Source organism: Myxine glutinosa, chromosome 2, assembly GCF_964187855.1.
Source record: "Myxine glutinosa chromosome 2, kmMyxGlut1.1, whole genome shotgun sequence".
NCBI classification, from domain to species: Eukaryota; Metazoa; Chordata; class Myxini; order Myxiniformes; family Myxinidae; genus Myxine; species Myxine glutinosa.
In genome coordinates this window covers 93854371-93869518 of record NC_136262.1, presented here as the reverse complement: position 1 = coordinate 93869518, position 15148 = coordinate 93854371, and the positions used below count along the sequence as shown (strand labels likewise).

General features: G+C 47.6%; 1 protein-coding gene across 13 annotated transcripts in view; it reads right to left on the bottom strand.

Moving 5' to 3' along the window:
- Positions 1–15148, bottom strand: part of LOC137412549 (tyrosine-protein kinase ZAP-70) — a 236057-nt gene that overhangs the window by 177113 nt on the left and 43796 nt on the right. For all 13 annotated transcript variants that reach the window (XM_078771244.1, XM_078771243.1, XM_078771239.1 and 10 more), the window contains one exon: positions 1571–1766. In XM_078771244.1, the coding sequence (XP_078627370.1) occupies positions 1571–1766 (196 nt within the window). The remainder of the gene's footprint in view (positions 1–1570; positions 1767–15148) is intronic.

Genomic DNA, 15148 nt, shown 5'->3' with positions numbered 1-15148 from the left:
TCTTCTCTCCTCTCTTCTGCTTTCCTTTCTTCTTCTTTTAACCTTTCCTGGAGTTCTCGTTCCACTCTCCTTTCCTCTGCTTGTTTCTCTTCTCTCCTCTCTTCTGCTTTCCTTTCTTCTTCTTTTAACCTTTCCTGGAGTTCTCGTTCCACTCTCCTTTCCTCTGCTTGTTTCTCTTCTCTCCTCTCTTCTGCTTTCCTTTCTTCTTCTGCTCTTTCCTTTTCTGCTTTCCTTTCTTCTTCTTTGATCCGTTCCTGGCTCCGTAATTGCAACTCCAGTTTCCGGAGCTCAACGTCTTCTGGTTCTTCGGGTAGCCACTGCCAGGCTAACTCGTCCCATGTTCTTAATCCCACCATAGACTGTATCACCGTGGTCTGCAACTCTGCCTTCCTCAAATTAGTTCGGACCTCCAAGTTAAAATGTTTGGCCAATTTCAAGAGGTCCGACTTTAGTAACGCTCGGAACTGTGCCTCACCCGGGGTTACCGCAAAGTTCTGTGCCACAAACGCCATGGTGCCTATCGTTAACACCTGTTAACCTTCACCCAAGACTTTACCCCACTTTCCCCAAAAATTTACCAATTAATACTTAATTAATAAATTTTAATTAATAAAAATATTATTTTATACAATTTTAGATCCCGGACGTAGACCCAATTGCGAATCCGCAAATCGTAATTTGGACGAGCCCCCAATTCTGTTACGTTGTCCTCCCGGTGACTACCTGGTCTCGGTGACCCCCGGACCGTGAGAGGAACTCCGCCAGAAAGATTTATTATGTATGCGCTTTCGTAACGCAATCAATATGAATTCCAACCAATAAAAAACCCCACACCAAGGATCCGGAATAATCAATGATATATTCCCCGAGCAATCAACCATCAACAATCCACAATCAACAATCAATCCCCGAGATGATTAAGATGGCCATCTTACATACGTGTGTCCCCTTTCCCCACTCCCGACCCCTTGGGTACTCACGACCCCTTTGGTCTCTGTCCCTCACAATGTCTCTGGGCCCCTCCTGACCAAGATGATGGTCGGCTTCGCCGCACACGGGCGGTTGAACGAACCCCGGGCGGACGTGTTTCCACCGGGCACGTACCGTACCGGGAACCACGGCTGCAGCACACCCCTCCTGGCCAAGTGAAGCGGGCAAAGCAAGCGCCGCTTGCAACGCGCGCGAGGCCCCAAAGTGCGACCCGTACGCGTCCTTGTAGACGGTGCGGCGAACTGTGCCGGACGCTGGGTCCGTGCACGGACCCACGGCAACTTGACGTGTCAAAAGGGTAGTTACACGTCCCGGTAACTCCTCTCGCCAGACGGGCTTGGGAACGCAGCTTTTCCACGCTGCTCAATCTCGATCCCCACTCTCCTCTGAGCTGGGCGAGGAAAAAGAAGAATCGTCGCTTCTCCCGGACCTCGTGTCTTTTCTTCTTACGTTTCCGGTCTCCTTTTTCCCAGAAGGGCTCCTGACCCTTTAATCACAACAACCCTTAATCGACTACACATTGATAAGCAAAGACCTGAATAGTAATTCACATACATTCACATAAATATGTAACACTTGCCTCATAAACGTTTTCAGCATTGAGAGCTTTTGAAAGACCAAAATCACTGATCTTAGCATAACATTCCGTGACCAGGAGGACATTACGTGCGGCAAGGTCCCTGTGTACGAAGTTTCGTTCTTCGAGGTAGCACATCCCCTGTGCCACCTGCAACAGCAACAGTGCAACTCCTGATGATGTCATCTCCTCCTTGTGGCTAGAAAACGAAATTGGTGGAAATAACTAATCAGGAATGCGGGATTAATTTTGAATCATCTGACTTAATATTTGTAAGTAACATTTACTTATGGTAGAAAGCAGGCCAAGTGGGAAGCCAGACAACATGATGGATATGATGGCTGATAGGATGTCCAGATCCACCAATGGACTGATGAACCATTTTACCAAATCCATACCATCTCGTTTTATGAAAAACAACTTCGCTTTATTATATATTTAAAATGAAGTTTTATCTCAGAATCCTTTTTTTTTTCAGTTAAGGTAGAATCCTTGGAGGGGAAGAAGATTTATTTCCTGATCTATTATGTCCATGACTTCCATCTATTGTTAGGCTAGGAGAAACAGCATGTGCAAGGTTCAGGGACTTGCCAAAAACCAAATTACCATGGTGGCATTTACATAATATGCATAGAGGAAGAAATGTACTTTTTACGGCGGAACCCATAAGGCAATGCCGTCTAGAACCGCGTTTGTGTCTGTATGTTCCCACAAACGTCCACCTATCAGAGCTGAGGATCTGGTCACGTGACAGGGGGACAGCGTTTACTAACCATTACAGTTGCATATTTTAATAAAAGGAAATATAATAACCTTCTGTGGAACGTTTTGGGGTCCCCAGTGGGTGCCGTAAGGTAGGTAGGAAGTTTCAGAAATTCCTCAATACAATTTTGGTTTTGAAATGCGATCGACACGGACCTTGCTCCCGAATCCGGAAGTGAACAGATGACGACGGTTCTCTGCTTTGATAATATCTCAATAAAATTGTGATTTCACATTATATTTTAATAATAATAATAATAATACATTTATTTTATATAGCACTTTTCAAGAGCCCAAAGGCGCTTTGACAGAGTACAAAAAACAAGTGCAAAAAGACAAAAATCAATCGGTAAATAATTCATCAAAGCAAAAGGAAGGAGAAGGAGGGGAGATGGTCAGGGGTTAAATGCTGTGGGTTAAATGTTGAATGCAGTGTTGAACAGGTGGGTCTTGAGTGATGTTATGAATGTGGTGAGTAAGGAGGAGTCTCTGATGGTGTGACGTAGTGAGTTCCAGAGGGTGGGAGCAGCGATGGAGAAGGCCCTGTCCCCCCAGGATCTGAATTTGGTCCGCATGGGGGGTGGTCAGGAGGTTGGTACCAGCAGAGCGGAGGTTGCAGATGGGAGTGTGTCTGGAGAGGAGGTCAGTCAGGTAGGATGGGGCCAGGTTATGGAGGGCTTTGTAGGTCAAGAGGAGGATTTTGTACTGGATTCTCTGGGGGATTGGGAGCCAGTGAAGCTTGTAAAGGACGGGGGTGATGTGGTCACGGGTCCGGGAATGGGTGAGTAGACGGGCAGCGGAGTTCTGAATGTATTGGAGTTTATTGGTGATTATTGAGGGTGAACCAAAGAGGAGGCTGTTGCCGTAGTCCAGACGGGAGGTGATGAAGGCGTGGATGAGGGTTTCTGCAGCCGTGGAGGAGAGGGATGGACGGAGACGGGCGATGTTTTTCAGGTGAAAGAAGGCTGTCTTTGTGATCTTTTTCGTGTATTTGTCGAAGGAGAGGGTTTGGTCAAAGATGATGACAAGATTCCGGATGTGAGGGGAGGTGGATACTGGGAAACCGTCGATGTTGAGGGCAAAGTTATGGGTGGATTTGGTGAGCGTTTTTGGGCCAATGATGATTATTTCAGATTTATCATAGTTAAGTTTGAGGAAGTTGATTTGAAGCCAGGATTTTATTTCAGTGATGCAGTTTGTCAGGATAGAGTGGGTGGCGGTGGAGATGGACTTGGTGGAGATGAAAAGCTGGATGTCATCGGCGAAGCAGTGGAATTGGAGACCATGACGGCGGATTAAGTGACCAAGGGGGGACAGGTACAGGATGAAGAGGAGGGGGCCAAGAACTGAACCTTGGGGGACACCTTGGGGGAGGGGAGCAGTGGGGGATTTGCAGTTATTGATGGAGATGAACTGGCATCTGTCGGAGAGGTATGATTTGATCCAAGAGAGGGCAGTGCCGGTAATGTTAAAGGTGGTTTCAAGTCGGGTGAGGAGGATGGTGTGATTGATGGTGTCAAAGGCGGCGCTGAGGTCGAGGAGGATGAGAATGTTGAGGTTGCCAGCGTCAGAGGAGAGGAGAAGGTCGTTGGTGATTTTGAGGAGAGCAGTTTCAGTACTGTGGTTGGAGCGGAATCCGGATTGCAATGTTTCATACAGGTTATTGGCAGAGAGGTGATGTTTGAGTTGAGTGGCTACAGCGCGTTCCAAAACTTTTGACAGAAAGGGTAGGTTGGAGATGGGTCTGAAGTTGTTTAGGGTGTCAGGGTTGAATCCAGGTTTTTTCAGAATGGGGGTAACAGCAGCAATTTTGAGGGATGGTGGGACGATGCCTGGAGACAGGGAGGAGTTTATTGTTGCAGTGATAAGTGGAGAGAGAGCAGGAAGGGAGGCCTTGACAAAGCTGGAGGGGATGGGGTCAAGAGTGCAGGTGGCAGTTTTCATTCCTATGAGGAGTTCAGAGAGGTCAGTAGGGGAGACTGGGGAGAACTGAGACAGGGGTTGGCAGTATAAGGGGGGGCAGGTGGTTTGAGGGGGAGCAGGTGCGGTGGTGGTTAAGCTGCTTAGATGTTGTCAATTTTGCTTTGGAAGAATGAAAGGAAGGAGATGCAGTTGTCTACTGTGAATGACTGCGTGGTGGTGTTCAGGGGGCTGAGGAGTTTGTTTATTGTAGAGAAGAGTGCTTTTGGGTTTCCAGAGCCAGAGTGGATAATTTGAGAGTAGTAGGCGCAGCGGGCACGGGAGAGGGCATCTTTGTAGTGTTGTAGGTAGTCCTTGTGGGCTTGGGAGTGAATTGTGAGACCTGTTTTATTGCGGAGTCTTTCAAGTTGGCGAGCACGAGTTTTCATCAGGTGGAGTTCAGGGGTAAACCAGGGAGCAGAATGGGTGAAAGAAACTGTTTTGGTTTTTATAGGCGCAAGCTGGTCAAGGCAGGAGGAGAGAGTGTGGTTGTAGTAGTCAGTCAAACAACTTGCTTTCGTCTCCTGGAAAGCAAATCCAACGGAAGGAAATCTCATTTCCTTTCACAAAGCCTGAAACAAGTGTGTGTCCACCCTCAGGAGAGCCAGGAAACAATATCTCTCCGTTCTCAAGACCGAACTCTCTTATCTGTCTCCCTCTTCCAAATCCTGGTGGCGTCTGGTCAAATCTGTTTCTGGTGTTTGTTCCCCCTCCATCCCCTGCCTCACCTCAAACGGCTACACGGCTGACTCCGCACGTGAAAAAGCTGAATGCCTCAACTCTGTGTTTGCCTCTAAATCTTGTGTCCCAAACCCATCCCTCTCTGTACCCACCGTACCCAGTCGTACCCAGCTGCTCCTGGACTCTGTGTCCTTTCCTCCTGACAAGGTGGAAAAGTTTCTGTCAACCCTCGACTCTGATTCTGCAACTGGTCCTGACGGCATCAGCCCACGGGTCCTAAAATCATGTTCTTCCGCTCTTTCACTCCCTCTTTCTGTTCTCTTCACCCTCTCTTTTGCTCAAGGTCATCTGCCATCTGCTTGGAAATCAGCCAACATCACCGCTTTGCACAAAAAAGGTGCAAAAACAGATCCTAGCAACTACAGACCAATCAGCCTTCTCCCAATTATCAGCAAAGTCATGGAATCCATCATTGCTTCAGATATGAAATCTTTCCTCTTCTCCAATGGCTTGATCTCTGACCATCAATTTGGTTTCAGACCAGGTCACTCTACTCTGGACATGCTGCTTCTGCTGTCTCAACAATGGATGGAGGTCCTCAACGCCAAACAGGAAATTAGAGCTGTCTCCCTTGACATTTCACGTGCCTTCAATACGGTCTGGCACCCCGCTCTGCTCACCAAACTCTCCTCCTTTGGTATCCATGGAAATCTCCACGCATGGCTGGCGGACTTCTTCTCTGGTCGTAGTCAGCGTGTGGTCCTGAATGGGTTTCTCTCATCTTCTTCCTGTTCAGGCTGGAGTTCCCCAAGGCAGTGTTCTAGGCCCTGTGCTTTTTCTGGTCTTCATCAATGATCTCTCTGACTTTCTTGAAAATCCTCTCTATCTCTTTGCTGACGACTCGACTCTCTGTCGCTCCATTCCTCATCCCTCAGATCGGCAGTCTGCAGCCTCCTCACTCTCTGCAGACCTGGACAAAATCACAGACTGGGCAAACAAATGGAACATGTCTTTCAATCCTGACAAATCTCACACTCTTACGATGCCTCTCCGAAAAGACCGACTGGACAACCCTCCCATCCACTTTCTGAATAATCCTCTCCAAGAAGTTCTGTCACTCAAGCTTTTGGGTCTCACTATCTGCCATGATCTTTCCTGGGAAAACCACATTTCAAATCTGGCCTCCAAAGCCAGTCGCCGACTGGGCATCCTCCGTCGTGCGAAGTCCTTCCTTGGTACACCTGAGCTCCTCACCACTTACAAGGCTTTCATCCGCAGCTCTATGGAATACTGCTCTCCCCTCTGGTCTGGTGCTCCTGCCTCACACCTAGCCCGTCTTCACGCTGTTGAAACCAAAGCGTTCAGAATCATTGGAATCTCCCGCGATGAAGCTAACTCCAAGGGCCTTTCACTCACTCACCGCAGGCAGGTTAGTGGTCTTTCCGTCTTCTACCGACTGCTCTCTGGCCTTGCCCCCCCCCAGCTCTCTCTGGGCTCTGTCCCCCAAATATTCCTGCAGGTCGCACAAGATCTGCCTGCAACCCTCTTATGGTTAAACTGCCAAAATCAAGACTCTCTGCTCACGTTCACTCCTTCATTCCTCTTTTCTCCCGCCTCTGGAACAAACTCCCACACTCACTTCAATCACACTCCTCCCTCCAGGTCTTCAAAACAGCTGTTCACCACCATCTCTTATCTTCCCCCATCCAAAACCTTGATCTTTTCTACCCCCACTAATTTCGGTCCCCTTGTGTTTTATCCCTCTCCCCCCTCCCCCCCATTCCCACGCCTCCTCCCCCCAAGCCCTCTCCCTCCCACACTTCTCCCTGCTCTCAAATGTTGTGTTTGTGTGCTTCCCCTTCTCTCCCCATCTTGTCTTCCGCTCCCTCTTTTGATATATTTTGTTTGTCTGGTTGATTTGTTTGTGAAATAAATGTTCACTCTTTCAGGAGCCTCGGTTCAGTATACAAAAAGAAAAGAAAAGTGAGGTCAGAAGGGGTGTGGAGGTCAACGAAGGGAGAAGTGGACATTTTTTCAGAGAGGGTGGATGAGAATGAGGTAGGTGAAAGAGCGTTTAGCTTACGGAAGTTGATAGTGCGATAATGCCTTGGTGCTGGGGTGGGGATGTTGATGGTCATAGTGATGGCTAAGTGGTCGGAGAGAGTGAGGTCAGAGCCAGAGAGATGGTGCAAAATTAATCCAGTAGAGCAGACAAGGTCCAGAATGTGCCCACGGTTATGGGTAGGAAAGTTGACATGTTGAGTGAGGTTAAAGCAAGTGAGTAAATCAGTGAAGTCAGTGGTTATTGTGGAGTCGGTGGAGTCCATGTGGATATTGAAATCACCGAGGAGGAGGATTGAGGGGGAGAGGGAACAGAGCTGGGTCAGAAAGTAGGAGAAGTCAGACAGGAATGATGGGTGTGGTTTGGGAGGGCGGTAGACGACAGCCATGACTGAGTGTGTGACCAGAGAGTTTAAAAGCCAGGTGTTCAAATGATGGAGCAGATGAGATGGAGATGAGGCTGGTCTTGATGTCCTGTCGGTGAATTACGGCAATTCCACCACCTCGGCCCTCCGAGCGTGGTTTATTGATGTAAGAATATCCATTGGGTGTAGTGAGGTTGAGTGAGAAGTAGTCCAGTGGTTGTTGCCAGGTTTCGGTGAGACAGAGAAAGTCCAGTTTATTTTCCAGAATGTAGTCGTTCAGGATGAGGCTTTTGTTGTTGAGGGACCGGGTATTGAACAGGGTGAGCTTGATGTTGCTTTGTATGGTGGGGATGACCTCAGGTGATTCAGCCAGGGTTTACAGACAGGAGGTGCGATCGTTTGCGTTGCTGTGACCAGGTGCGCTGGGACGATGAGTGGGAGTGCGCTGAGCCGACCAGAGTACGGGAATGAAGTGACCTGTTTGTAAGTAAACAAACTTACGACCGGAGCCTCCATGAATGTATCTGGGTCGTCGCAGGAGTCCGGTGTATTTGATTGCAGAGATACATGATGGGGTGGAGTGAGTATTGAGCAGAAGAAGCCTTGCGGCGGAGTACCTTAGAGCCATGCCAGGCAGGAGCGAAGGGACGAGTAAGAGGCCAAGGTTGAGGAGGACGAGTAGGCCTTGCCGCAGCGGCAAACGACCGCAGCCGCTAATCAAGACAGCAAAGGCCGCAGCGGCAGACGACCGCAGCCGCTAATCAAGACAGCAAAGGCCGCAGCGGCAAACGACCGCAGCCGCAAGCCAAGACAACAAAGGCCGCAGCGGCAAACAGCCGCAGCCGCAAACCAAGACCGCAGCGGCAAACAGCCACAGCCGCAAACAACGGCCACAAACAACGGGAGCGGGCCTGAGGAAACAGTGGAAGAGCTGGGCAGGCGAAGCCAGGAGCAGAGCTGGGACCGAGCAGAGGGCAGACCCAACGGCCAAAAAGCCGCCACGACCACCAGAAAAGCAGACTATGTTCAATTATTGATATTAATTTATTATATTATTATTTTAATGGTTATTTTGATATATTAATGCTATTGTATTAATTTGTGATTGGAATGATGAATGATGTTGTTTGGAATGAAAATATAGAGAGCATGCTGTCAATGCCTGACGTCCGACTGAAGGTGCCACAGGAATGTGGAATTTAATGGTTCATCGTTTGCCATTTGAACTCATTGAACGCTTGGATTTGGAAGAAGGTCAGAGAGTGGTATTCAGGATTGCAAACAGATAGCGAAAGAGAGGTGTGATGTGATGGGGGTGAGTTGCTTGAAGGATGAAGTGGGACAAATCGTTGTGGACCCAGATGGAATTAAAGGAAGATGGAAGAGATATATGGAAATACTGTTGAATGCAGAGAATGAATGGGATGGCAACATAGAGAGTAACCCAGTTTTAGGACCGGCAGAGAAGATAACCGAGAAGGAAGTTGAGGAATCGAATAAAAGCAATGAAGAGTAGAAAAGCGGGAGGGCCGACGGGAGTTGTGGGAGATATGTTGAAGGCAGCGGGAAATTGCGGTGTGAAGAGAATGACAGAGATCTGCAATCTGGTGGTGAAAGAAGGCCGCATTCCAGTGGATTGGGAACTGAGTACCCTCGTCCCTCATGTTACGGATTCGTCACTTCCACTGTTGTGGTTTTCATCCACTTGAAACATTTCTGGTTCTATGTATTATTATTATTATTGTTTGAGGGAAATAGCCATTATTATTGTCAGAATGTAAAAAGGTTCATGTTAATTGAAACAGGAAACCGGATCGGGAACCGGAAGCTGAAGAGGAAGAGGAGGGAGAAGAAGGCGGGAAAAGGTCGGACAAGAAGCTGGTCGCTTCCAGCTCTGGAGCGAGCGTTGTCGAACAAAAGTCGCAAGTGAACTTTGAGTTTCCTGGAAAGGAATTCCTGCGATAAGAATGGTTATCACTGTGACTGATCAAATCTGCGTGTCAGGTTGGCGTTGGATTCGGAGAAACCATCGTCGTGTGATTTCGTCTCAAGTATGAGCCATCCGCCATTGTGACTCGCGCGTCGAGCAAAGTGTCTTTGCTTCGCGTCAGCTTTTTTCACCATCCAGACGTCTATCTGGGATGTGTGTGTGCAACGCGGAGTTTGAAGATTAATTTGCGGTTCGCCGACTGAACTGTGAACGTTCATACCTGGAGGGCGCCTTTGGATTTCCCATTCCTCCGTGAGTTTGCCTTTGGTTTTGGACCACGTGACTTTTTGCGCCGCTCCGGCCGCCTACGCCTTTTGTGCTGTTTTGGCGATGCGACTGAGCCCGTCATCTGAACAGGGTTCGGGTTTCGATTCAATATCGCTCTGACACTCGCTGGAGGGGATCACCTTTGAGGTATAGAGACATTGGGGAATGTTCTTTCTTCAGTCACTTGGAGCTGTGAGTTATCTTATCCTAGCTGATGGTACCATCATAAGATGTGTTGATTGTATTGTTGATTGCTATAATTGTTGTATCGTTATTCTTGTGTGATTTTTAATACAATATTTGTTTGTGGTTAACCATTGGTGTGGTTTCCCTATTGATTTTTGACACGGAATAACATATTTTTCTGCCGTGGCTCCTCTCGGGGCTCGGAGGTACACCGTGACCAGGGGGTCGGGGAGGAGCACGTAACAGAAATTGGGGGCTCGTCCAATTGACTCGTGGGCTCGAAATTGGGTCTTTGTCCGGGATAAAATTCCTTAAATTTCGTCTGGGAAAGAATTCCCCAGCATTCCCAAATTTTCCAAATTTGGAATTTTTCTAATATTCCCAAATTTTTCAAAAAAAAAAATATTTTGTTTTTGTTTTTTTAAATTTCTTGTGTGAAGGTTAACAGGTGCTAACGGATAGTCACCATGCTGTTTGATGCAGAAAAGTTTGCGGCGTCCCCTAGTGAGGCACAGTTCCAAGCGTTAAAAAAATCGGAACCCTTGATATTGGCCAGACATTTTAACTTGGAGGTCCGAGTTAGTATGAAGAAAGCAGAGATGCAGACATTGGTGATAGAATCTCTGGTGGGACAAGGAACATGGAAAGAGGTAGCCTTGGATTGGTTAACCGAGGAACAAGAAAATGTGGAGCTCCGGAAAATGGAGATGCAACTGCAGAGCCAGGAAAGGTTAAAAGCAGAGGAAAGGAGAGCTGCAAGAGAACTCGAGGAAAGAAGAGCAGCACAGGAAAGAGAACTCGAGGAGAGAAGAGCAGAGGAAAGGAGAACTGAAAGAGAACTCGAGGAAAAAAGAGCAGAACAGGAATGAGAACTCGAGGGAAAAAGAGCAGAACAGGAACGAGAACTCGAGGAAGGAAGAGCAGAGGAAAGGAGAGTTGAAAGGGAACTCGTGGAAAGAAGAGAAAAGGAAAGAGCGGAGGAAAGAAGAGCCAAAAGGGAGTTGAAGTAACGTGACATGGAGCTTCAGAAGGAAATTAAATTCAAGGAGCTGGAGGTAATGAGAGAACGGGGAGAGGTACCATCCATGCCGGCTGGTTCGACAACTAGTCAGAACACCTGGGATGTTGGTAGACATGTGAGGCTTGTTCCACCATTCAATGAAAAGGAGGTAGCCAAGTTTTTTTTACACTTTGAGAAAGTGGCTCGAATGCTAAAATGGCCTGAGGAGTCCTGGACCATGTTAGTGCAAAGTGTTCTGGTGGGTAAAGCTCAAGATATTTATTCAGCTTTACCGATTGACCAATGTGCAGATTATGAGATAGTGAAGAAAACCATTCTCAAAGCCTATGAATTGGTCCCTGAAGCTTACCGGCAAAAATTCCGGAATGCCAGGAAGAGGGAGGGTGAGACCCATGTGGAGTTTGCCAGAATGACAGAAACCATGTTTGATCAGTGGTGTGATTCAAAAGGGGTTGGGAAAGACTTCAAACTGTTGCGACAATTGATCCTGGTGGAGGAATTCAAACAGTGTGTCCACGAGGACATTAAAGTACATCTGGAGGAAAAGAAGGTACCAGAGTTGTATGAGGCAGCAACCGTGGCAGATGACTATGCCTTAACACACAGGATGGGGTTCCACAAACCTAACTTCTCGCCTAGAGTTCGCCAGGGGAGTTATGGTACATCCGGTGCGGAGAACGAAAATTCATGGGGGCGGCCTCGAGATGACTATGAGGACAACTCTGATACCGTGACTTTTAGGAATCAGAAGACTACAGTTCCAAGACAGACTTATCTTTCGGGGGGCTCGAGGCAAAACACGAGTTTCTCCTCCGGGCCTACTTGCGCTTTTTGCAAGAAACCTGGACACTTGATGTCCCAATGTTATGCCCTGGAAAGGAAAAATCAGGAGCGGAGTCAGACTAGTACAACTCCGAATGCATTGGCAAATGTGAGAAATCGCCCTCAAAAGGGTTACAAACCATTTATTTCAGAGGGGGTTGTGTCACTGGATGGAGACTTGACTAACCAGAGACCTGTTAGGGTGTTGAGGGACACAGGAGCACATCAATTTTTGATGCTTGAGGGCATTTTGCCATTGTCAGAGAAGACGGCAACTGGTGTTAGTGTTCGGTTACAGGGGGTTGGTGGCTGTGTTAAAGCTCCACTTCATGTCATCCATTTAAAGTCTGATTTGGTGTCAGGACCGGTCACCGTACGTTTACAAGCCACTCTTCCTGTAGAGGGAGTATCTTTTGTTATCGGGAATGATTTGGCCGGTGGTCAAGTTTCTGGTAACCCGATGTTTGTTGAAAAGCCTAGTAGGAAGCGCCCTGAAGAGAAGAGGAAGTACCCTGGAATTAAGTGTCAGCACACACAAGTCAGGGATGGAGGCAATATTGGCAAGCTCTTTGTAGGTGGACTGAACTTCAACACAAAGGAAGATGTTATGGACTCTGTCTTCAGCAAATATGGACCGCTCTTGGAAGTGCTGCTGATAAAAGACAGGGAGACGCAAAAGTCAAGAGGGTTTGGCTTTGTCACGTTTGAAAACACAAAGGATGCCAAAGATGCAGAAAATGATTTGGATGGCAAGGATTTGGATGGTCGGACCATAACAGTAGAGAAGGCAGGCCATGGGTGTTGAGGGGGCTACAGAGGAGGAAAACGTGGAGGTAGTTTCAGGGATGGCTATGGCTCCCGGGGTGAGAGTCGTGGTTTTGGTGGTGGCCGCAGTCGATATTACTTTGGAGGCTCCCAGAGTTACGGCAGCTCCCGAAGGGATGATTTATCACGGTAGTGGCCGAGAAGGAGACCGCTATTCACATGACTACAGCGACAAGCGGTCCAACCGTGATTATTATGAAAGTTAGGAAGAGTTGAAGCACTGAATGCTGCGGAGCAGCCGAGCCAAGATTCCTTCACGGATTAACCGTGAACGCCACGTTCCTAAAGGTGTCCATGTCGTGAACTTTCCGACACGGATTAACCGTGAACTCCACGTTCCTAAAGGTGTCCATGTAGTGAACACTTTCAGGCCTCACCACCCAACCACCATGGAACCTGGCTCTCAGCTCGGCCTCCCGGAAAAAGTGCTATAGATTTGCTTGACTTTGGATTTTTGATCACAACCCCTTAACCTTCATTCAAAAGAAATAAAAAATAAAAATCAGAGGTTGATGAGATGGAGTTTGGCTTTGCAGGAGTTCAACTGGGAAATTGAACATGTAAAGGGCAGCGACAATGTCGTTGCTGATGCTTTGTCCAGAGTGAATTAACTTTGGAAATCTCTGTCAGTTGTTTGAAATTTTGTTGCTTTATATTTTGGGAAATATTGATTATTGTTGCTCACGGGAATTGATAATTTGGGTGCGAGTTTACTTTTGTTTGTTGGAAGAGTTTTGCCTGCAAAGAAAGTTTTTGCTGTGTTCAAACTTTCTTTCTTGAGGGGGGGGGGGGAAGTGTTACGGATTCGTCACTTCCGCTGTTGTGGTTTTCATCCACTTGAAACATTTCTGGTTCTATGTATTATTATTATTATTATTGTTTGAGGGAAATAGCCATTATTATTGTCAGAATGTAAAAAGGTTAATGTTAATTGAAACAGGAAACCAGATCGGGAACCGGAAGACGAAGAGGAAGAGGAGGGAGAAGAAGGCGGGAAAAGGTCGGACAAGAAGCTGGTCGCTTCCAGCTCCGGAGCGAGCGTTGTCGAACGAAAGTCGCTAGTGAACTTTGAGTTTCCTGGAAAGGAATTCCTGCGATAAGAGTGGTTATCGCTGTGACTGATCAAATCTGCACGTCAGGTTGGCGTTGGATTTGGAGAAACCATCGTCGTGTGATTTCGTCTCAAGTACGAGCCATCCGCCATTGTGCTTCGCGCGTCGAGCAAGGTGTCTTTGCTTCGCGTCAGCTTTTTTCACCATCCAGACGTCTATCTGGGATGTGTGTGTGCAACGCGGAGTTTGAAGATTAATTTGTGGTTCGCCGACTGAGCTGTGAACGTTCATACATGGAGGGCGCCTTTGGATTTCCCATTCCTCCGTGAGTTTGCCTTTGGTTTTGGACCACGTGACTTTTTGTGCCGCTCCGGCCGCCTACGCCTGTTGTGCTGTTTTGGCGGTGCGACTGAGCCCGTCATCTGAACGGGGTTCGGGTTTCGATTCGATATCGCTCTGACACTCGCTGGAGGGGATCACCTTTGAGCTATAGAGACATTGGGGAATGTTCTTTCTTCACTCACTTGGAGCTGTGAGTTATCTTATCCGAGCTGATGGTACCATCATAAGATGTGTTGATTGTATTGTTGATTGCTATGATTGTTGTATCGTTATTCTTGTGTGATTTTTAACACAATATTTGTTTGTGGTTAACCATTGGTGTGGTTTCCCTATTGCTTTGGGACACGGAATAACATATTTTTCTGCCGTGGCTCCTCTCGGGGCTCGGAGGTACACCGTGACCAGGGGGTCGGGGAGGAGCACGTAACACTCTATACAAGGGGAAAGGTGACCCTCTGGACTGTGGCTCGAATCGAGTGATAAAGTTATTGGAGCATGGAATGAAGGTATTGGAAAGGGTGTTGGAGAGGAGGATAAGGAAGAAAGTGAAGATTGACGAAATGCAGTTTGGATTTATGCCAGGAAGAGAAACGGCAGACGCGCTTTTTATTGTGAGGCAGTTGCAGGAGAAGTACATGGAGAAGAGGAAGAAGTTGTTTCTTGTGTTTGTTGATCTTGAGAAAGCATTCGATAGGGCTCCACGTGAAGTAGTGACGTGGGCATTGAGGAAGTTAGGAGTGGAGGAATGGTTGATCAGAGTAGTGATGGCAATGTACAAAAGAGCACGCACAGCTGTAAGGACGAAGGACAGGAACAGTGGTGAGTTTGAGGTGAAGGTGGGAGTGCATCAGGGGTCGGTACTAAGTCCACTACTATTTGTAGCTGTGATGGAGGTGCTGGCTCGGAACCTAAAGGAGGGTTTACCGTGGAGTTGTTGTATACCAGATGATCTGGTGATGATAGTCGAAAGTATGGATGGACTGAAGGAGAAGATGAACAAGTGGAAGGAATGTATGGAGACAAAAAGTCTGAAGGTGAATATCGGAAAAACGAAGGTGATGGCAAGTGGTAAAGCATGTGGTGAGGTGGAAAGAACTGGGAAGTGGCCGTGTGCTGTGTGCAGGAAGGGTGTCGGAGTGAATTCCATTCAATGTACAATGTGCGCTGAGTGGGTTCATCAAAAATGTAGTGGTTTGAGAGGGTCATTAACCAGTGTGGCAGCTACATTCAAGTATAAGGTGTGCACAG